The sequence below is a fragment of the Anneissia japonica genome, unplaced genomic scaffold, assembly GCF_011630105.1.
Source record: "Anneissia japonica isolate Jap-2015-1 unplaced genomic scaffold, ASM1163010v1 scaffold11779_len1430905_cov172, whole genome shotgun sequence".
In the NCBI taxonomy this organism is placed as follows: Eukaryota; Metazoa; Echinodermata; class Crinoidea; order Comatulida; family Comatulidae; genus Anneissia; species Anneissia japonica.
Genome location: NW_022740041.1, coordinates 696120 through 719439, shown reverse-complemented (window position 1 = coordinate 719439; position 23320 = coordinate 696120). Strand labels below are relative to the sequence as shown.

General features: G+C 36.0%; 2 protein-coding genes across 6 annotated transcripts in view; one reads left to right on the top strand and one right to left on the bottom strand.

The window, feature by feature from the left end:
• LOC117118147 (DNA repair protein XRCC4-like) overlaps positions 1–3683 on the bottom strand; it is an 8876-nt gene extending 5193 nt beyond the window's left edge. Inside the window, exons 1-2 of one of the 3 annotated variants that reach the window (XM_033262658.1) lie at positions 3640–3683; positions 2371–2497 (exon numbers count right to left, since the gene is read on the bottom strand). In XM_033262658.1, the coding sequence (XP_033118549.1) occupies positions 2371–2497; positions 3640–3648 (136 nt within the window). In that variant the 5' untranslated portion in view covers positions 3649–3683. Of the gene's footprint in view, positions 1–2081; positions 2298–2370; positions 2498–3584 lie in introns of those variants that run through there. The other 2 variants (XM_033262659.1, XM_033262660.1) reach the window with 2 other exon arrangements.
• Positions 3684–3756: 73 nt separating this feature from the next.
• The window catches only part of LOC117118148 (52 kDa repressor of the inhibitor of the protein kinase-like), a 38923-nt gene continuing 19359 nt past the window's right edge, over positions 3757–23320 (top strand). For 2 of the 3 annotated variants that reach the window (XR_004447011.1, XM_033262663.1), the window contains exons 1-3: positions 3757–4230; positions 7012–7229; positions 13853–13972. Coding sequence is in view for 2 of the 3 variants with exons in the window: in XM_033262663.1 (XP_033118554.1) it covers positions 3889–4230; positions 7012–7229; positions 13853–13949 (657 nt within the window). In the remaining variant the exon portion in view is untranslated. The remainder of the gene's footprint in view (positions 4231–7011; positions 7230–13852; positions 13973–23320) is intronic. The other variant, XM_033262661.1, reaches the window with a different exon arrangement.

Here is a 23320-nt window from a genome sequence, read left to right as displayed (position 1 = left end):
GGTAGGAGTACATCTTTCAAATAATTAACATTTACGAACTGAATTGTACACTCCTACGATGTTAAATAAAAACTTAATTAAAGGTGATTACATAGTATGCCAAAAAGACTTAGGGTGGTGGGGAGGATGATGATGGTGGTTTGTGTCAGTGATGATAGAAAGGTGCTTTTGCTATCTCATTTTAAAATGAGACACAAAGAAAAATGCAATTCTTTAGTACAGTAGTTTTGATTTACCATATACAGTATAGGAATTTAGTTGCTGGATCAATGAATCAAGATCAGAAATTGTATGTATTTTGCTACATCAAATTTTCAATAGCATCTGATTATATTCCATATCAAATGATTATAATACATTCAACAAATGATCATAGTCAATACCTAGTGTAATAGTACAGATACTATTAGACTGAAATAAAATAATGTTACGTTGTTATTAGTATAATCAGGTCAGTTCTAGAATATGCTGTACCTGTTTGGGGTACTTGTCTTACTAAACAACAAAGTGACAAATTAGAATTAGTTCAACGTAGAGCTTTTAGAATTATTTTACCTAACTATAGCTATGAGGCTTCCTGTGTGAGCCTTCGGCTCCCTACTTTGATTAACGACAACTATTTCTGTGTAAAAATTTTTTTAACAAAATCAAATGTGCTAATCACAGATTAAACCACCTCTTGTCTATAGTACCTGACCACGGGTATAATTTAAGAAGAAATAATAATCTGTCTCTCCCCAAGGTTAGGACTGAGTGGTCCAAAAAATTTACTATGAATGCTGGGCTCTTTCTTGGATGGTAAACGATAAGATGCTCTTATGATAATGATTTGTATGGGAATTATCTCCGTCTCATATTTTTTTTTTTTATATAAATGATGTTAACAATTATTCAGGACACTGATAATGTTTATGATTGTTATATCCAATTATTATTATTGTGGTTTTATATCCTTGTTGGTTATTATGAATACTGTTGTTGTATTGATCACGTTATTGTCATTGCTATAATGATGAATGATATTTATAATGACAATTACTCTAGCTATATTGAAGATAGAAATAGTATTGGTGGCAATAATGATATTTTTATTGATGGAAATTGTAATAATGATTATGGTACTAATGTGGTTTATGATGACTATGAACACAATAACGATGATAACAATAGTAATAATGATAATAATAATAATAATAATAATAATAATAATAATAATAATAATAATATGCCCACTTTGAACTTATTTGTGCAATACTTTGCCTGCCGAGTAGTAGTTTGTTCCACGGTCTCCTCGCTTCTCTTTTTTATTGGTTGTTTTTTGTGTCCCAATAGCATTTCCTGGTTAATTTTGAAACTGTTACTGCCTTTTTTTTTTGTCTTCTTTTTTGTGTGTTTTTAATATTTAAATAGAGTATTTTAAAAAAATATAATGAAGTCAATGTTATTAATAATTAGAATATTTAATGATTTCAATGATAATTATTGTTGTGGATGATTTTTTTTGTGTTTCGACTTTTTAATAAAGTAATGATATCAATGAGGGAGCAGCTTAGCTCAGTCGGCTAATCTGGTGGTAGCCACTGTGTGTGCGCTGAACCGTGGAGATCTCTAGGTCCCCGGTTCAATTCCCATCGCTGCCTCTCCTTGTGTTTCAGCTAGAGGGCTGAAATACAAGTTACATAGCGCACCGTCTTTCGGATGAGATGTTTAAGCCGTTGGTCCCGTGTGCATTTATGGCCAATGTGCACGTTAAAGAACGCAGTACACTCTTCGGAAAAGAGTAGTGGATTGTCTCCCGGTGTACTGTCCAATCACCACCAGAAGGACCCCACTGGAAATAAGTCTTCTTCTAGACTTTCGTGGGCTATCCTTGGTGTTTACACCGAATAAATCAAATCCAATCCAATGTTTATAATAATTTGAATTTTTATATAATTGAATCCAATGTTAATAATAAGTAGAATTTTTATAGATGTTGATGATCATTTTTGTAACATATTTAATTATTGTAACAGAAAAAAGTGAATTTAATGTTAATAATTATAATTGTTATAATTTTAATAATTTTTAGTGTGACTTACTTTGGTGTGCCTGTCCCCGATGCTTTGTTTTTACTGGTTGTTTTAATCCCAATTGCTTTTGTGTCTTTTATTCCTTTTAATGTTCTTGTATCCGTTTGGTTGCCCTCCACTTTTCCCCATCATCCCTCATGTTTTTATTGTATTCGAGATTTTATTGTCTGTAGATTCTTTTTTAGTAATTTTTAGTGTTCAACTTCAATTTGTACTGTATTTGATCAAATTGCAATAAAGTATTATCGTATCATATCGTATTGTATCGTTATGCCATTGCTGAATTTGAATTCCTTACTATGTCCTCTCCAAGCTCTGCTTCCATTGGTCAAGGTCAAGAAAATTCCATCTGTTCCCTTATGGACTGGATTAGCCAGAAGATAATATGATTGGCCATCCACATCAAAGTTGCTGAGCACTTTCTCCTGTAACAAATTAAGCAATTTTTAAAAAATGTATTTAAAAGTGTGAAGAAATAACGACCTTTGTTTACATGTAATTCTGCTATGTTCAAACATGTATACCAATGCACCTACCTGTAATAATATATATTTGAAATATAAATCAACAAAACTTTTACCGGGTAGCTCAGACATGAAGAGACCCTCACTCAGGGGGTTACCCCACTGTACTGGTCCATTCGGCACCTGCTGTGGACAGATGAGAGTAGCTGATACAGGTTTAAAGCCCCATTCCCGGCAAAATTTCACTAAAAAAGAATTCTTTTAGAAAAAAATTTTTTTAACAGATTTGAAATAATTTCTATGAAAATTGAAATATTAATATATTTTACAAGTGTCAATACTAGCAACGGAAAATATCATGTCGGCCGTTTTTGTGTGATAACAACAGAACCTAAATCGAGGTAAGGCTAGGCCTAACCTAGCAGTGTTAGAGGGTAATGTTTCCGGCGCCTACTATATTTCTTCGCAGACCTATTGCAAAATCAAACATAAAAAATTCATCTGCATTAATTTTTTGTGCACGAACAAACAATTAAATTGCAGTCTTTTAGACTTTTTAGGAATGTCTAAATTCAGTTAAACTAGCAATTTTGTATTATTATATTTATAAATCTTTATAACATATATAAATATCAGATTTTCCTTAACAACTGAAATTTTGCCGGGAATGGGGCTTTAAAAGAGACCCTCACTGAGGGGGAGAATAACGGTTACTGTATACTGTACAAGCAAGTCCACACCCCGATTGCTTTGATAAAGACTCCGGTATAATAAAGTGCTATAAATAATATAGAAATCGAACTAGAACATTACATCTTGCACAATCTGCAAGAGTAGGCCTAGTAGTGTACGCACTAATTAACCTAGACTAGGCTAGGGCTAGGGAAGGGGCCTTGGGCGGCTAGAGCAGGCCAGTCACATACATGATACAGCACTTCGCCTAGCCAGGCCAAGATAGGGCCTAATCGGTCCTTAGGTTAGACTTGATTTAAGGTTATGCATAAACCCCGATTAAACCATCCCTGATCTAAATACAATATGCTATTACAGTGCTGTAAGTTGCTGGCAATAAATTTCTAGGCCCAGTCAAGGACCGAACCTACCACGTCCATGATGACCCGGCTGACCTCCGCCACAACCACCAACCACCAACCACCATTCGTTTGAAATAATAACATTAAGCAGCGCCCTCATTTATGAGAGGCAAGGAGAGAGAGAGAGAGCAGCAAGCAGCAGCCATGCGCCAGCGTATGCGCATGATGTACAGTACATCAATAATTGACGAGTAGCGGGTGTTATGAAATGTACTCCTTGATTTATTTTCCATAGTTTAACATTAAAATTGCATTTAAATGGAGATAAACTATTGTGTAGTAGGAGGTTGTTGTAATAAGCCTACCAAAAAGCAGACAGTCAATGATCTAAGTTTCTTTAGGTTTCCGAAAGAATCAAATCTTAGGCAGAAATGGATTCGATTTGTTCAGTTGACCAGGCCGAAATTCACAAGCCCAGGTAATGACAGAATTTGTGAAGAGCACTTTGATAAAGACTGCATCAATCAGACGTGGATAATGCATAAGCAGTTTGGGATGCATTATAGGGACAAACTCAAGAAAGATTCATTTCCCACAATCATTAAGCAGAAAAAGGTTACACGCACAAGGACTTATTCTGTTAAACGCCAGGAAAGACAAGTAAGTTTGTTCAGGGAACACCCTGGTTTGTTAAATTATGTCGTCTGATGATGAGATTGCAAACAAGGGTTTCTGGTAACCAACGATGAACATTTCCTGAGTGCTAATCTACAGTAACCTTACAACTGATCAATCAGAACAGGGCAACGAATGCACGTAATGCTGCTTTGCTGGACATGTCCTTTTCATAATGTTTGCGTAATGCACCGTGGCTGGCCATACAATAAGCAGCTTTGGATTTGGACGATGCAGCATTCTACGACGGGCAGTGGAGCGTGAAACCATACTGCGCAAGCGAATACATGGGGAAGTCATTCGTTGTGTGGATTTGACAATGGGCTTTAAGCGATTTGGCATTGTGTTGACTATGGCAACGTGAGTTTTATAAATACACGCTCTCTGGGGGCGCCTACTTGATCACGCGATACGAGGGAGCGCGTCGTCCTGTAAATCGAAACAGTTTTGATGTTGAGATGGGAAGTGCATCGTACGACGTTCATGGTTGACTGAATTCCCCGTCGCAGCTCCCCGCGTCACCCATTTCGAAAGCTCGCTAGTAGTGGTTTGGTACCGGATCCGTTGTCATTCGGATCTATTAACTTTTACGAATCACAAGGCCATGAGTAGATAGATTCATGAAAATTTGAAGATTTTTCAAAACTAAAATGGATATTATCATATGAAAGAGCTTAAAATTTGGAACAAAATGATGGGTCTCCCACTGTGATGTGGGATAAATAGAACAAAAGTTATTGCAGTTTATATATTTCATATTTCCGTCTTCTTGAGATGCATTTCCAGTAGTACAATTTTTTGTGACCTTGTATAATGTAATTTGTAAATAAGCAAGTGTTGACAATATAGTAATTCAAAACTTTTCCATGGATTTCGATGAAATTTTTAGTGAAGGTTGACACCAATAATCCAAGTATATGACACCCCTCCACATCACCTCGCATCAACTCATTACATAAAATGGCCGCCATATATACTTTAAAATCTACTTTATAGAAAAATGTAATTATATATTAGGGGTACAGTATTTACTGTAACTGTTATTGTGTTATACCTGTAGTATTTTATTAATTTTAAAATGGCTGCCACAATCAAAATGGCCGCCAAATTCAAAATGGCCACCAAACCCAAAATGGCCACCAAATTCAATATGACCATCATTTTTAATTAAAAAAAACAAAGAAATCCCACAATAGGTGTCTGTACAACATTTACAAATTTATTTTACAAGTTCCATTTAAATATATATATATACAGATATTTTTATGTTCAACCAAAAGTGCATGTACTGTATGTATCTAAATTTACAGTATTTACATTTTTAAAATTTAAATAAGAATATTTTACACTATGTAAATATAATGTAAAATAAGAATATTTTACATTATATTTACATAGTACACTACGTCATATTTACACTACACACTGCAGTACGATACGAATTCCAAAAGTGTAGACATGAGTAACCAGTGGTGGTGCTGGTGTGGGGGGGGGGGGAAGGGTTTGGAGGCAGGTTGAATTTAAAATCCCCATTGAACAGGAACCCGTTGTCCGATCAAATGTAGTCATTTGCCTCTCCAAATAATAATATTTCGTTTGCCATTGTCCCAAGTGCAAAGAGTACAGTAGTCCTACCATTTGAGCCATCTCTCCCTGTGAACCCAGGGATTTTTATTCCAGGAACCTGACCAAAGCTCTATTTGACCCCTTCTATGGAACCCTTGTTGCCAGACATGCCGGACCTCCTGTTGGCAAATTTTGGGAGCCACCGTTGAGTAGGCCTATAACAGGAGGGGTAGAAATAGTGTTGAATAATAGGAAAGGTCCATTACCACAGTTCAAGAGGCACAGCAATGTCTTCTTGACTCAAACCGGTAAGAAGACGCAAGAGGTCTTTATATTTCAGTGGGAAAACACCTGACACCTGGTGGATAAAAAAAATCCTGCCATTTCCAGGCCTTTTTTCAACAAATTTCTCAATTCCGCCCCAACACTGGTGATGCTCAGGTGGGTTTGGATGCTCAGGTGGGTTTGGATCCCCCACTGACACTCATCTGGTGCCACTACTGATAAATAACGCTCTCTGGACAGACCATGTGGAGGGTGTGGGTGATGTCAATTCAGACCAAACTCTTTCCTGTGGGCCTAAATCGAGCAATTTATCAGTCAAAAACTCAAAGGAAGCCATAAAATGTGTCTAAAGGCCTGGAAGTTAAATTTATACTTTTTTATAATATTTCTTACGATGTTAATACCATTTACACCAAATGTTGCTTGTCATCAAGTTCATGCAATAAAGAGTATTGTCTTGACCCCTAAAGTCAGCTGGCCATCATGGGTGTACAATAGGCAGTGGGGTGGGTGGGGGAAATTGGTCCTCTTAGTGGGTTAAAATACTAAAAATTCATTCGAATAGGAATTTAATTATGCATTCTTGGACTTAATTCCGTCTTCACATTTTTTGCACAACCCAAGCCCAAAACCAGCCCACCGACTATAGGTATCACCATGGTTTTTATACCACAGCAAAATATGGTGAAAGAAAAGTTTACAGTTTTCCATCTTGGAGGTATAAAATTAATGCTGTATAACATTAGTGTAAGTTTTGTGTGTGAATCTTGGCCATTTATTTATAGCCCTTTTAATATCAGCTTTCACAATATATTTCTTGCCAATTATAAAATACCCAAAGTGTTACTTTCACAATTTTGTGTTGGACACAAATTCAGATTTTATTTTCATCAATTTTTTATGCATTGAATTTAGTTGGTTGAAACTCTTTTGAAAGAAAGTGAAGCCACTCCGGAAGAGAAAGAAATTGAGGCTACTCAGGGAGGGAGCAAAAGTGCTATTTCATCAATTACAGAAGATGATGTATCATCTCATCTAGACTTGTGTCACCCAGACCAATCTCATCTAAACTTATCTTGTCCAACCTCAGTTGTCATGGACTATCAAACCAAAAACATGCAACAGATCAAATTGTAAGAACCATTTACTTTTAAAACATTTTGCTTTTGTATTGTCAGTATAGTTTTATTTATATTTGTACTACTGACCTACCAAGTCTTGCACATTCGGCGTGAGACTTGTCCATAAGGGTTCTGTCTCGCGCTCTCATGCTTAAGGACTAATATCTGAAGCATAAATTTATATATATATATATATATATATATTGACATATATATTGATATATATATATATACATATATACATACATACGTATATACAGTACATATATATTGTTATATATGTATATGTATATATATGTATGAAGCATAATATATAGTCCATGTGTGTTTTGTCAAAATAAAAACTCAAAAGTAAAGACAATAAGATTGACTTGGTAGACTTGAAACACTAAATTTATTATTCACATGAATACAGTAAGTTGGCTGTTACAGAAATCTCAACATAATATAACGAATGCATTGTTTGATTGGCATTTCCACTTCCCTATACTCTAAACTTACTGATAGCCACTCTTTCTTCAACTTTGACAGCTCCAATCCTCTACGCCTCAAATCATCTATTGCTTATAGCCAGTGCCAACGCATAAAAAGAATCTGTTCTGAGGCAGATTATTACACTCTTCATTCTAATAAACTTTTAGGTCACCTCTTCAATCATGGATACTCCCTCAACCTTGATAAATCTCAGATTTCTAGAGCGTCGCTCCGTTCCCGACAAGATCTTCTCTATCCTACCACCAAACCTGACACTGCCTGAAATAAGATCCCAACAAGAACTTTCTTTAGTCAGTCTAGCATAGTTTAGCACAGTAAAATATTCAGTTGTTGATTGGAGCCCAAATATCAGTTGGTAAGATTTCCTACTTGCTCTTTTATTGTTAGTATACAGTATTCAGGTATAATGTAAAGAATTTCTATAGCGCCTTTCCAAAAAAATGGTCAAAGCGCTTTAATAATAATCTTCCTACAAACAAGTGAGTTTTAAGAACTTTTTTAATTGTATAAAGTTTGATTCTCTATTCATTTGAAAGTCCATTCAAAAACTAGGCCCAAATTTTGAAAAAGCATTTTTGTCTTTAATACAAGACGGTTCTCTAACCTATGCAATCTCTTTCAGAGCCGCATTGTTAGCATTGTATAATACGTACAAGGTACCTCTGCGACTGAATTATTCTTAGTTATTTGTTTTTGTTTTTTTTTATTTTAATTTATTTCTTTCAAAAGTGTACTTTCTATCACATATTAATTGCACTGTCAAGTTAGGCCTAGGTCTCTAGTCTTATTATGTATGCTTCATTGTCATCCATTACACAGTACTTCAGTAGTGCCCCTCCCCCCCCCCAACAGTACAGACGTTTGCTGGGCAACAACGTGATTGAACCTTCCTTCGCAGGTGTTCATGTATTGGCATATTGTTAGCTAACCAGTTGTGTGTATTTCTTTGTGAAAATGAGTACGGCGGCGTACTCATTTTCACAAAGCATTCCCCTCTTGGAAAGAGGGAACTTCGAAATAATTGTCTCCATATCTTCGCTAATTAAATTAATCACCGTAATTTAGCTTATACTTATGAATTTAGCTAGCGCTTAAAATGTACAATAATAATTTCTCTACCCGACAAACTCCGAACTTTATTCATTTGGCCTACATAATAGTTTCATCTTGCTGTACTATATACTCCAACATCACTGACGCATGGTAACAACCAACTGATGCAGACCATTTCCGGTTTACATTACTCCATAACACAGCACCCCCTAGTTCCGTCACCTCTGGATCTATTTAAACTTATGGCTTATATTTGCCCAAAAGGGTAAATTTACCAAACTTTATCTTTCCTGGTTTTGTTAATGCATCTGCCACCATTTCAGAGGTTGATAGATATTTAATATTAATCACATCATTTAGATTTTCTCTAATAAAGTGATATCTTATGTCAATATGTTTGGTCTTCTGATGATGTACGGGGTTCTCTGCAAGGGCAATAGCTCCTTGATTATCCTCATAGAGGATGGTTGGCTGCATTTAAGCCTAAAGTTCATAGATAAGTCCGGAAGTAATTTTCTAAGGAATAGAACTTCTTGGGTTGCTGCTGCGAGCGCCATATGCTCGGCTTCACAAGAAGATAGTGCAACTGTTGTTTCTTTGTTTTTCATTATATATTGCTCCTCCTTGTTTATGCAGGGTAAAACGATATCCTGTTGTACTTCTCCTGTCGTCGGTTGAAGTCCCCCAATCGGCATCGCATAATCCTTGCAATTCTAATGCAGTTGTCTCTCTTTCGATAAATAAGTTGTTCATTTAAAGTTCCCTTCAAATAACGAAAGACACATTTTACGGCTGTCCAGTGCTGTTCCATTGGATTGGAAACATACTGAGATAACTTTGTAATTATCCAACTGAGATCAGGCCTTGTACATATATCAGGCTTCCAATGGCTGATCTATACGTGTATTCATCTACCGGTTGACTAAACTCACTATTGGTAAAGTTTAACTTCTCTTCGGCAGGATCTTCGATCTGTTGGTTGATTTTCTTCACTTCTCTTTATATGAGGTTGAGGTAGTGGGTCAGCTCTTGTCTCTTGTACTTCATCACATGATGGTGCATTGCACACAATAACTTCATCATCATCATCATCCCCTACTGTATCAGGAGCGGGGATGGCGTTACATGGTTCAACATTGTCATTGAATTTTACATTTCTCGAACAAGTGACCTTTTCTGTTACTAGATCATATATAAGATATGCCGGACTTGATCTGTCATATCCCACAAACACTCCATGCTTGGATCGATTATATCCAGCTTCTTCAAATCTTCTAGTTTAACAAAGCATTTTGTGCCAAAAATATGCATATTGCATAAGTTTGGTTTTCTGTTGGTGAAAAGTTTGTATGGGGTTTTCCTTGTTCTCTGCTGGTAACATCTGTTATGTATGTACTCAGCAGTCGATATTGCATAAATCCACAATGTTTTCTGTAATTTTGCATCAATTAGCATACAATGTGCCATGTCCCAAATTGTGCGCCAGTTACGCTCAGCAGTACCATTTTGCTGTGGTGTATAGGGTGCTGATTGTTCATGCCTTATTTTTCATGAGGAAATCCTGATAACTCCTAGACATAAATTCACCTCCTCCGTCACTTCGTATGGTTTTAACTACTCCAATTGGTGCAATATCTGCTAGAAATTTCTCAGTAGCTCTTTACGGATTGCCCTTTTCTTTCGTGAAATGGAGTCTCCCGAAAAATCGTCAACAAAACAAATAGCATAGTGAAACCCATCTTTCGCAATTGGGTCAATTAGCCCTGATAGGTCAGTATGTACCATCTGTAGGGGATATTTTGCGCGTTGGTCTGGTTGTTTACTTATTTGCGTTCGCGTTTGTTTGCCCTCTGGGCATGTGCTGCAGAACAACTTCTGTTTTGGGTCCTTACATTTTATTCCATTAGCAACAGTTTGTAAGCGTAAAATGTCACTGGTATTGCAGTGGCCTAATATCTTATGCCACTCCTCAATGGTCTTTGCCTTATACAATGTGTCTACATGTTCAATAGTTGGTAAAAAATATAATTTACCTTTCTTCTCTATTTTGAAAATAGTTTCATCAGCTATTACCATGTCTGCCGATCCCGGTCGAAAAGTTATAGTTGCTCCCTTTTCGGTAGCAGCCGCATGTACCAAGAAGATGTCATGTGGATATGATGGAACATAAAGAGCATCATTAAGGGTGACTTCCTTTACTTCACCCTCAGAATCTTTGTAGCATGAAACTTACATTCCCCAATTCCTTCTTTTTGGCTACATTGAATGATTTTGTTCCATCAGCCAGTTCAATACAATGATTATTAGTGTCAAAATCATTACATGCATCACGAATGTAGTCTTTTGTTACAATGTGCAATGTTGCCCCGTAATCAACCATCAATGGTTTGTTCAAGCATTTAGTATCATTGGTCTGGACTTTAAAAGCATAGGAATGACCAGCATCACTGTCATTTACATGTTTAGCATGTGTGGGTGGGCGAGTTGCATCTTGCTTCTTCTTCCAGCAAACTGATTCAGTGTGGCCAAGTTTCATACAATATTTATGTTATCTAATACTGGAGCATGCTTTCCACATGAATAACACACAATTGATTTTGATGTTGTCTTTGCTGAATCGTCATGTTGGGAACGTGATTTCTCTGTGTCAGTAGAATTACGCAATGCAGCTTTAAACTCAGTAAATGTCATGTTTTTATCTGACTGACTACTACAATGAAAGGTTTATATGCACTCGGTAGTCCTTTCATCATCATGGCAATTAAAAGACTGATAGTCTCACCTGCATTTTTCAGTCCTGTGGCTGCATTTTCACCCCTTATTATGTAATCCGTAATGTCTTCATCTGTCTCCCTGTATAATGTCAGTACTCTTGGTTTCTTCGTACTGGCATTGAGCCCTGAGAATTGCTAGTGCTTTCCTCCCATTCTTTGCGTTCCTCATTACTAGTGACAAGCTTTGCTCGTCCAACACTTGGACTAATTTCGAAAAGGCATCTTCATTTTTGCCTGCGTCAGGTTCCTCTCACCTGGTACTATTGTATCCTTCAGTTTTTGGATAAAAATCTGGTTTCCCATTGTTTATAATGACGTTCATTCCCATCAAAGTATATTCTGCTCCTGGGCCCAAAACCTGTTAGCAATCGAGTGTTTACAGCCATCCTGGAAACTAGCTAACTATATTTGGTAGAACACATTATAAACAGAAAAGAAGAAACTTCAATTGAAATGCAAAAGGTATAAATTCATTGAGTATAAAGCACTCAACTGACCTTATAAGCTTTCATGCTAAAGTAGGGACTGACTATATTTATTTTCTCTCACCCCAATCGACTTGACAGGTGTGGGGTAATATTACCTATCGGCCAATTATCGTTCAAGTAACTGCTTTTTGGTCATTTTGTGAAAGTTTAAATTTATATACAGGGAATTTTTTATAATAATAATATAATTAGGATTGGGGTTAATGCTCCCAGTATATATATACAAGTTACAGGCTTTTGAGTTTAAGTAGGTCACATATTCAACAAACTAGGGTTGGGCTAAGTTGCTGACTGCTGATTACTCCACTGTGATTTTTGTAACTCATGATAGAGTGAATAGCATAAAAACGATTGTATAAAGTAGGTCTAATGTACAGTATCTTCGGTATGTTGAACAATAAAAGAGACATTAAGTTTAGCTTCCAAAAGGCGAAATTAGCCTGTTTTGCTTAGCTAGGCACCCTTGATAGTTCTTGATTTGCACAAAATTCCCTTGCGTTGCAGTCACGTACAGTAGCTTCACTGTAATAACAGTAAAGTTGGTGCCACCCGCGCTCATGCTCAACTACAGTATTTCTCCAAAGAAAGCAAATTTTTAGTGACTGTTCAAATTCTCTATCGTAATACAGTATGCTAACTATAATTATTATAGAAAATTAATTAAGCGAATGATGGTCTATTATGAATTAAAAGGAAATACGTTTTTTTTTTAACCACAGACAGCAACTTGATATCTGCTGAACAAAATTATCCCTTTTCATTGGTTAGTTTGATAGTCGTCTTCAGCTGCACTAAAACTACAGTAGGACTTGATTTATTTGTAGTTAAAACTTTTGACTACGTTGTTTGTGAATACAAATAGAAGTTGAAGTTTCAACTAGGATTAAATGATGTTTTAGTTCGAAGTTCGACTAAAGTTTGTTTAAGAATACGGTAGTATGTTGTCATCTACTGTAGCAGTTACAGATGGCTGAAAGGGTGAATGTGTTGGAAGGGCATGATGGGTCATGTGTCAACTTAAGTACCTTATTACTATAAAAGTCATAAAAAAATACAATCACCACACATTTCCTGATAACCGAATCCCATGTGGATACTTTATTGGTAAACATAATTTTAAGGCAGTACTGTATTATAGGGCATAGACACACGCTCCCACTGGAAGCCTATCATTGTCATAAGGCCCAATAAAAAAATTTATCGGTTTATCACCCTTGCGTGCATATGGTAAATAGTAGACATAGTATTATCTTATCATGTTTTACTTTGAATATCAATGCCATTTTTTGGGGAAAAAAACATTTTTTTTTTTTTTTTTTTTTAGTAAATAGTAGATAGTTTTGTATTATCTTTTTTGCTTTGAATATCAATGTACCAGTGAACAACCCAAGGGTGATATTTGACTTTAGCAAAATAAAAATAAAAAGCCTTCCTCCCTCATCAATTTTCCAGCCTAGATAGGGTGACAAACTAAGAATTTTTTTTTATAGAGCCTAAATATCTGTGTTCCAATTTAAATCAATTAAGGTGGGCCATGTTGAGCTGTGCTACAAGTACAAGTAGCACATTGTCAGATAGGTGATGTAGTTTGTGATCTTTTTATAATATAGGGGAGAGGAGACAATGTAAAACTTAATTTTAATAATTTTATTTGATTTTTAAATGGCAGTGTGATTTTTGGATTTCTACCAGGTTGCTGCATATCATTGGTCTTTTAAGTTTGGAGTAGTGGTATCATGTTTTTTAAGCTCCATGTTCCTATTATTTAAACAAACTTCACATTAGAGCTTCCAATAAAATATGATGTATTGCATTTTTTCTGCAGTGTGCCAATTAGTGGCCTAAGTGATGATGCAGATATGCCAGTAGATGTAGATTATGTCATTGCTAAACCATCAGCAACCCACATTGTGAGAAGTTGAAGAATTTCCATGCTAATTTGTGCGTAAGTATCCATCAATGTAAGTAAATCAAGGTCTCTGTCATTGTACTCTGTCAAGGTACTGTACTGTACGTTTCTTTATTTGGATTAAGGCAAGGCTTTTTTTATACCCTTTTTCGCAAACCCGCCACCTGCCAATATTGTTTATTTTGAATAAAAATAAAATTTTATTTTTGACCATTTAACTCTCAGCTGCCACCACGAAAAAAACCAAAATTTTTCTTTATTTTGCTGCTGAAAATTTGTCTCCAAAAATAAGATATATCTTCCTCTATATATAAATTTTAATCATTTTACCATCCCATTACTACACTGTTTACATTCAACAGTAACATTTTATTTTTATTTTCTCGTCCATTTCGAAGTTTTTGGCAAAACCATTTGCTAAATAAGAAAACTAAATTGTAGAAAAATATGTTCGCGAAACAAGGTACTGTATAAAAAAAAGTCTCCCCTAAATGACCATATACTTTCTAAACCACTTTACGGGAACAATAAAATCAAACAATAACCACCTGATTAAAAAATCATGGCTGATGTTCGTTTTTTGTGGTACAGTAGCCTCTTCCAATATCCAAGAACGTGTCTGTAGTCTCTTGTTGGCTGGGCATTGTCAACACTACATGTCAATCTGTCCATGTTAATTTTAATCGTTTTCACCGCCGTCAGCGACTTCAGCTGGCCAAAACCCAAGGTGCAGTTTCTAAATTGACGTCCATGGACCGTTGTCCAATGTGGCTTGCGATGATGTTGCAGACGAAACAGGCGTACATGAACATGTTCCAGTATTTTGAATACTATTAAGTGGCATGTGATTACACTTAGAAGGTACAAACACAAAACACAACTCTACCACATAAGCACCTTCCAGGCACCTTGGCATCATTCTTGCTAAACATATTTTCATCATCTGGTAAAGCAGAAACAAGTGGTTTGTCGCATGGCAGCTTACTACCAAAGAAGTCCGTAGTAATTGTTAATTTGGTCTGGGGTATATGAATGAAGTGTTGCAGCCGCTCCATTTACACCTTTAACTTTTACAAAGGCTTCAATGTGGTCCACTTCACTACTGCTTGGGACATAAAATAGTGACATCCAAGGGCGGGTCAACAATTTCCCCAACAGCCCTAAAACTTGAGTTTGTAGTTTTGACATAGGATTTGCAAAATCATGTGCAAGGGCTTTCCTCAAACTAACACTACCAACGCTTGTGTTTTAACAGACCTGTATACAGTATGTGTTCTTCTTGCACATGTAATCTGATGCCACAATAACATGGTATAAAGCCTTTAGGCAGGTTGACACTCTCCAGTTCAGCTTTAAACCCTCATGATCACCCGATCCATTGCTGATGCATCTTTAGAACAGTAGGCTTGACGACCACTTGGATGTCACCTACTACCATAAATGACTTAGGCCTTTTCTCGTTAGATTGTGGTGGTGGTAGCAATTCAGTGACTGGCCAACATACGAGGTGCCTAATAGTTTAATTGCGACTGCGTTGATGGCATTCACAGGATAAATGGCCCCTGTCCGCAATTATAGCATTTAGGCCTACCCTTAGATCGCTTGCTAGGAGGCATGTTGAGTTGAGTACATATGGTAGATGATGTCCATCTTCATTAGATGGCAGTGGTAACTTCAACCCCCCCCCCCTACTGTACTTCAGCCTTCTTAAAAAAAGATGACTGTCCAAAAATGGCAGCATCATTGTCGTGGCCATACGAGCCAACGCTTACCCATGAATGAATATTTGACATTGCAAATAAGCACAGAGCTGTGAAAGCCTATGTTATTGTAAAACATTAAGCCACCAAAATTTGGGCACTCAATTGCAACATGTTTGCCGTCAACAGCACCTATTGTCAACGAAGCACCAGTCGACTGTTTGCAGTGTCAGTACTTTGGCTGGGCTTGTTTCTTTTCCTATGTTTGGTACCAAATGATTTTTTCTCCTTTTTCTTTCCTCAAAGATGTTTGGCCCATTTTGACATCTTCCAGATCTCTATGAGGAAGAATGACATAAAAAGTGAAAAGTAATATAATTTTATATAAAAATGGTAAGAGAGAAAATAAAGGTTAAATACTAGTCAAAATCTATATTAATATGTCTACAATTGGTTAATACCTAAACTTTAAAATAATATTAATATCCATTTTTAGATTGATCGATATATATAGAACTATGCTTAAATTTAATTTTTGAAATTTCATTTAACATTCTCTGAGTGCAAAATTGGTATGATGTTAATTGTACGATTTAATTTGCATATTTTATTGTATATATTAAATCATGAGAAGTTTAAAAAATAAGAAAATCAAGAAAAAAGGTGAAATATCAAAACTGTAAATGCAGAATGTCTGTAATGCAAGCAATTGATGTATTGATGAATAAAAGTGGTGGTTGTTATATCACAAGAGAGAAAAAAAAGCTACAGGAATGTGCAAAATATTTCCCCACAGTAACATGTGGCATGTACCGACGGTGGAGGTTGCACTCCACCTAGCGATCAGAACTGAAACCATCAACGGTCCATTGCCTGATGAAGTGTTGCTGAAAGCACACAAAACATTGCAATATATTTTTTTGTGATATAGTAAAACGAATTTCAATTCTATCTGACACTGTTGACATTCTTTTACTTGGGACATTTGGTAACAAGCTTTTAAAGGCTTGTTGTGGTATTTCTTGGTGAATTGCCTGTTAGTGTTAAAATCTCCTGATTTATCTCATGTCGATTTCCTGTTTCCCCATAGCTTTTTGTGGCTTCCACTCTTCTTTCCCTGCCCTTCCTTTGGTGTTTGCACAAGGTTGGCCCTGGACAGGTTCGTGCATTTAGGAGGTCGTTTTATGTATTGCAGGTGTTTCTATAGCATTTTCATCTACTGTAGAAAAAGACTGTTTGCATAGATTGCTTGACTTTAGGAAGGGCATGAACATGATCTTAAATATATACAGTACAATGATACATCCTGTTTTTACATATTTTTACTGCAACAAGATAAGTAATATTTTTATCAGCATCCACTGCAGGCATCCTTGTTAAATAATGCCATTGCTACCTAAAAGCAGATCATCTGACTAGTATCAATCTTTTTCAAAGATTCCTTCACATTCAATGAGAACTCGATAACCTTATTTCCATCTGTGTTTGAAATGTGTATACATTTCAATTCTTTTTTCCGTGCATCATTCACTGATTTCCAGGGCAAAGGATGGCAAAATCCATTTTATTTAGCATTTTGATTAAGCATTTCTAAGCTTGTTTCTTTTTCTTTGTAATTAAATCTTCTTAAAGGGTTTCCTCGTCTGTGGTGTAAATTTTGCACGCTGACAGATAAAGTATGTGTTGGCATGAGGCTCAAACTCCACAACAGCATTATCATATTTTGGTATTGGTAGTTCATTTCTCAATTTTTTTCTAATATTCAATAACCTCATGTTGCATACACTGCAAACACCTTTCGGGTGAATTTCTTTATGATCATCAACGATATCTACACCGTAAACATATGCGATCTCATTCCTAAATTCTAGCGTGCGATTTTGCACAATGCCCTTTACTTTTGCGACATATTCTGCAGAGACCATTGAGTAATTGGAAATGGACTTCTATCCTATGTAAAGAGAAATGAAACGTTTTATCCGAGCTTTTACTTCTATTTATGTTTATTAAAAAGAATCATTATATTACATTTATTATTCATTCTTGTGCCTGTAGTATTCTGCCAATTACTGTACACTACCGGTATTAAAATAAGTAAAACTGTATTACTATTTTGAATATTAATAGTTACTTCTCTTCATTTAATTAATGTTATTATTTTCAATTGTTGATTTTCTTATTACTACTATTATTAACGTGTATTATTATTATTGTTGAGCCTACAGTACTGTATATAATTATTGCTTTAAAAATTTTCTAGTGAGTATTAGGACGTTTTTAACAGATCACAGATCTGCAGGGCTTGTATCAGTGATTTACTATAGAATAGGCCTACATAAATTATGATATACATTGCATAATTTTATTATTTAATATCACAGACCCTGGGTCTGTGATGATACCTTGGACCCTATAGGATCTGGGATGATATCAATACGAGCAAGGGATACGAATGTACTTGCTTTAGTGATTATTGCTAAAGTAAATCGATTAAGTGACTGTGCATGAACATATACAGGTGTACTAGTTTTGATTATAATAATTGATTAATAATATAAATAAACACGGCTAAGATGTATCAGGAAGTTGTGGATGTATGCACTCATCACAATCACTGGACCATTCAGCCAGCAATAAAGCACAGTCTCTGCATTCACTGGAGGTATTTTTTATTTATTTATTGATTTTTTTTATTCCGGTATAAGATTAGCAATCAGCAGCCAATGGCTGAATTTGATTGCTTTTCATCATCCAAATCTGCTTCAAGAAACAGATTTGTTACATATGTCTGTAGAGCATCTTTCCCTGGGCAGTCATCACAGAGGTGCAACATGCATTTTCTGCTCCCACAGCTACATACCATTTTTGTCAGCATCTCCTTGTAGTTTTAGGAACCAGGTAAAGCAGATGTGAAAAGTTTCACATTTTGATGTATTTGACATACACAAACTGAGTGCATACCAGAAGCTGTTACTGATGGGTGCAGTTCGCAGAATTTGGAAAAATCCACAGAATCATTTGGATGCTGCTTTTTGTACTCGAGGTAGAGTTCCTTCAGATTAACAAAGATGAGTTGCTTTTGCTGGTAAACCTTTTCATTAATGTCTTGACTGCCACACAATCTTTCTTGCCAGGGCACATTCGAGTAAATCCTGGTAATGTGCAGTAATCCGCTGGACAATGTCAACAGAATGTTTTCTGCCCTTTTTTGCTACCACATCAGCCAGTATTCCTTTTCATTAGTAGCTTTCTGGCACAATTATCAAGATGCTATAGTTACATTGAACTCTCAAACGGTTTTGTCTTGTGACCAACTCTCTGGTGTCAAAGTTAAAAGTTTAATTTTCTCATTCTCATTGTCTTGGTTGCCAATTGGTATTATTGGACTACAATAATGAATATGAGGGTTGTATTAAGGGTTGAACAGCACAAAATCACGATCCTATGTTAAACATTAAACTTGCTTAGTCAGTTTCTTGTGAACAGTGAAAGGATCTGCACAGTATTTCTGTACACTTTCATAGCGAGATAAGTACATCTTCTCATAATGAAAACAAATTTTATCATCGTCATGAAACTGGTATCCACACCTCAACTGCATCAAATCTTTATCCTTCTCACTGAAATCAGTCACACTAAAGTATCCTGATTTTCTACAATAATGAAACTCTTCATTTATTAAAGAAAGTTCAAATAGAACAGCTATCAACAGAAGCACTAGATGAAGCCGTGTATTCAAAAGAGAAAAGGCCTGAAATAAATTCTGGCTTTACTTGGGCTATGGTCACACTAGAGTCTCAAGCCTGGCTTGACTCACTGCGGGTGAGATTTCAAGCCAGGCTCGAAATTCTGGGTCAGTCACACTACCTGAATTTAGTTGGATTGACCTCCAAATTAGGAAAGTCGAAACACGAAGACTATAAAGACTCATCCTTCTTGCTATGCTAAAGTAGGTGTAATTATGAGGACTAGGGAGAGGAGCTGTTTTCAGGTGGAAGAAAAAAGAAAATCCTTTTTGTTGCCTGGTTTAAACCCTGGAATTGAAAGGCAGACTCTAAATCAGTTTGAATGTTCTTGGGCCTACCATGCTGCTCAGTATTTCCTGTTTTCTACCTGGGTCGGTGATTTCGTTGACTAAGAAGTACGTCTACCCTGTTTGGGTACATTAAATATTAAATGAAAGTTTATTTTCTTTTTGAACAATAGGAAATTTGCTTCAATTGCCTCCATGCATCAGACTCGACTTGACGCGATCTGTTTCACTGGTTGAAATGAATTTGCATGTTGCCCAGTACATCTTTAATTTATACACACTTCATTCTAATGTTCATCTGGCTTGCTGTTTGAAATAGCTGTCATTGTCAGCTGCTTGCATCAGGATTTGGCAGAATCTGGAGTGATTTGTGTAGGCACTACTAGCCATCTGGCTCGCACTTACTAAGCTTTATCAATTTTGAATTTAATGCACTTCTAAATTTTGGTTAATCACAGGTGGGTTGGAATGACAAGCTAGCTTAAACAAGCTTGCTCAACTGAACATATTTTTTTGTATTTCATGCTCATTTCATTTGAGTAAAATCCTCCATTTACCATTCAATCACCCAAACACATGCTCCCCAATTACTCTACATTGTGGCAATTTATAATTAAACCTTGTCTGTTCTTGTGTTTTATTTGGGCAGTTGGAAAGAGACATGCCACATCTCCCAATATCAATGGTGGATTTTTTTATGGATTTTTTACACCTATTTCTCAAATAAGGGTTAAAAAGCTTAGCTTTGCCAAGTCAGAAATGCTGAAAAACTTGGCATCATAAACACAGCCTGGCATGCCAAAAATGTGTCAATAAACATTCAATCCGGTTATACTACAATGCTGTAGTAATCTGTACATTAATCTGTACAAAACATGTCGATTGATGTTTATGTATTACTGTACATTGGTTAAACAGTGAAGAGCAAATGACGTATTGTCATTCCTCATCATCCTGTCAACAAAGTGCAGGTATTCATATAAAATTTTATTATTCAATCCTGTAAAGGGCGACCTCAGTCACTTTTGGACATCGATGAAATAAGATAAAAAAAAATGTGACATTTATTTGAAAGTTTTCTTTTGAAAGTTTTGCTTACCTTCTTTTCTTCTTTTAGGCTGTTGTAGATGGCCTCACATACTTCAGGAATTATACTCCTTAGATACTGCTTGGAAATCCTATGTTCATCAGCCAAGCTTGTGTCAGATTCCCTAAAAAAATAGAAACGTAAGACATATTGAACAAACAGCAACTAAACCTAGATTAGCCAATATTTCTAACTCGGACAATACAAAGAAATTTGAAAGTTAAACGAGAACTTACCTGTTTGAAGTTTGATCGTAATTTCATGAAGTAATTTTAGTGGAAGAGATTATATGCCCGCCCTCCCGCCTGGATAATCTGTAAGGGTAGGGTATTCTAGTTGTCTCTGGGTGGGACACCATTGACAAATTCAATACATATTCCTGATACAATAGATAGTATATTTTGATCATTTGTTAACTTCTGCCATTCCTGAAAGAAATATTTTATACGGTCCCCGATACATTTTTGTGATCAATCGTACTAAGCTGTGGTAGGTCTATTTCTTGTCTGTCTTTTCATTTGGCTTGTACTGGGTTGGCTTGTACATGCTGTACGTGTTTGCACCCTGGTAGGGCTGCTTCTTCATACCTAAAAAAAAAGACTTCTTTTGTGTGTTATTATTGTGCCTGACCTTATTTGGTCTTTTTTCATTCACCAATACAGCACTTGAGCTCTCTCTCTGAGATCTTTGCAAATTTTTTGCAAATCATCTCCGAAAAGGTACCTCCCCACAGGGTTTAGTGGGTTTACATATCCCTTTATATTTAGGAGCTATGTGAGACTTAAGCTGGTCCCTTCTTGGCATTACAGAAGCCAATTCTCTTGAGAAAGCAGACAAAGCTGCAACGATACTCTTTTGCACTCTCTGTATAACTCAAATCAGCTGTTTTAGGGCTCCTCTCAAGTCCGTCCCATATAGGAGGGTTAACATGTGGTACAACCAGATTTGGAGTATTCTCCGGGGCCAAGTACTTTTCACAAGTCTCCTGAATGACTTTTTCGTCCAGCCTTTCACAATAACATGCTGTTAACTGACGCAACAATTTCCGCAGGAATACTGCCTGAAGATGTTTTAACTGCTTTGAATTTATTCAGCAGTGTATTGTTGTCTGCAGGGGTGTCCCCTCTTCCTACAACAACAGAGCCAACAGTATGAGTATTATTACTCCTGCTGTTATCTTTTCCCCTTGGGGAATGATATTCCTCACCATTACTAAGTGGCTCGGTTCGATTGTCTCTAGGATAGAGAATACTAATGTTATCTTAAAGATTTATGTCTGAACTTCACTTGCAATTCCACCTTGTTTTCTTTAATAGCAAAGTGTCTATTGCATATCTTGTGGCATGGTTTCCACTGGTAATCCTTGACATTCGTGTTACATCATAGGCCTTTCCTCCACTCAACATTCTATACTAGTCCCGGCGGTCTCAACTTCGAAGATTCAATGTGCAGGCATCTGTGTTTACAACATCGCTCAAATCTCTTTGATTTTTGTGTAGGCTTACTTTTCTGTGTGATTGTAAACATGCTTTGAACATAGTTTGTATTCAGAGGATTGTCCAATCTCTTTATTTGATTAGCAATATCACAGCAAGATCGCATAAAAATAATTTGCGCTCAAAGGCAAATAAGCACTAGATTTAAACAAAATTGTCTATTTGGAATTGAAAACAATTAATGATAATACAGTATGTATGGATTCACTCCTAATGTTTGTGCTTTATATATCGTACATTTCAAAATAACATGTGTAGGTCTAAATTGGTAATCACATGTATTTAACTTTTGCATAGAAATAAAGGACATGAGCCTAGTCTGTAATTACTCACCAGAGATAAAGTGCGCACTACATATTTTTAAAGAACTATATTAAATTAGATATATATAGTAACTATTGCACTAAATAATCACATACTGGTACTGTGCATGCTAATATGGTTTCTCAGCTCATCTTTTATTTTTCTTTTATTTTTTAACACAAATCGTACAGATTGACTGTAAATATAATTATAAAGAAACAGAAAGTGTTCCAACTCAATCCAACGCCTAAGCCTATGGCAGGCGACAGCAAATGGGAGATGATCGCTTAAATACAAACCATACGGGAATTCCACTTCCATCAGTGCATGCCAGACATGCAGGCCTAAACAATTATTATATTGTATCCTTTGATCAACAAATTGTGTTGTCCCAACTAATAATTCAGTACCAAAGTAATTTATATATTATAATACAATATGCAAATTTCAACAGCCATTTTGAAAAACAAAAAGCTGTTTACTTTCAAAAACTTATGAACTATGGAATCCTATATAATTTATTTTCCAAAAATCATTTTGAATTTTTTATGTTCATGTCTTATTTTACAAGGAATTACCCTAAAACTCTACTTTGAAATTCCTTTAAAGCTTAAAATGTTACATCGCTGTTGTTACTATGGCTGACTTCTGCCACCTAGCAGTGCATTCAGCTATAACTCAATTATCCAAGGAAATTAATTACAGCAACATGTAACAATAATGCATATTTTGTATTTTTGGGCTGTGTTTCTCTCCTTCAGAAGC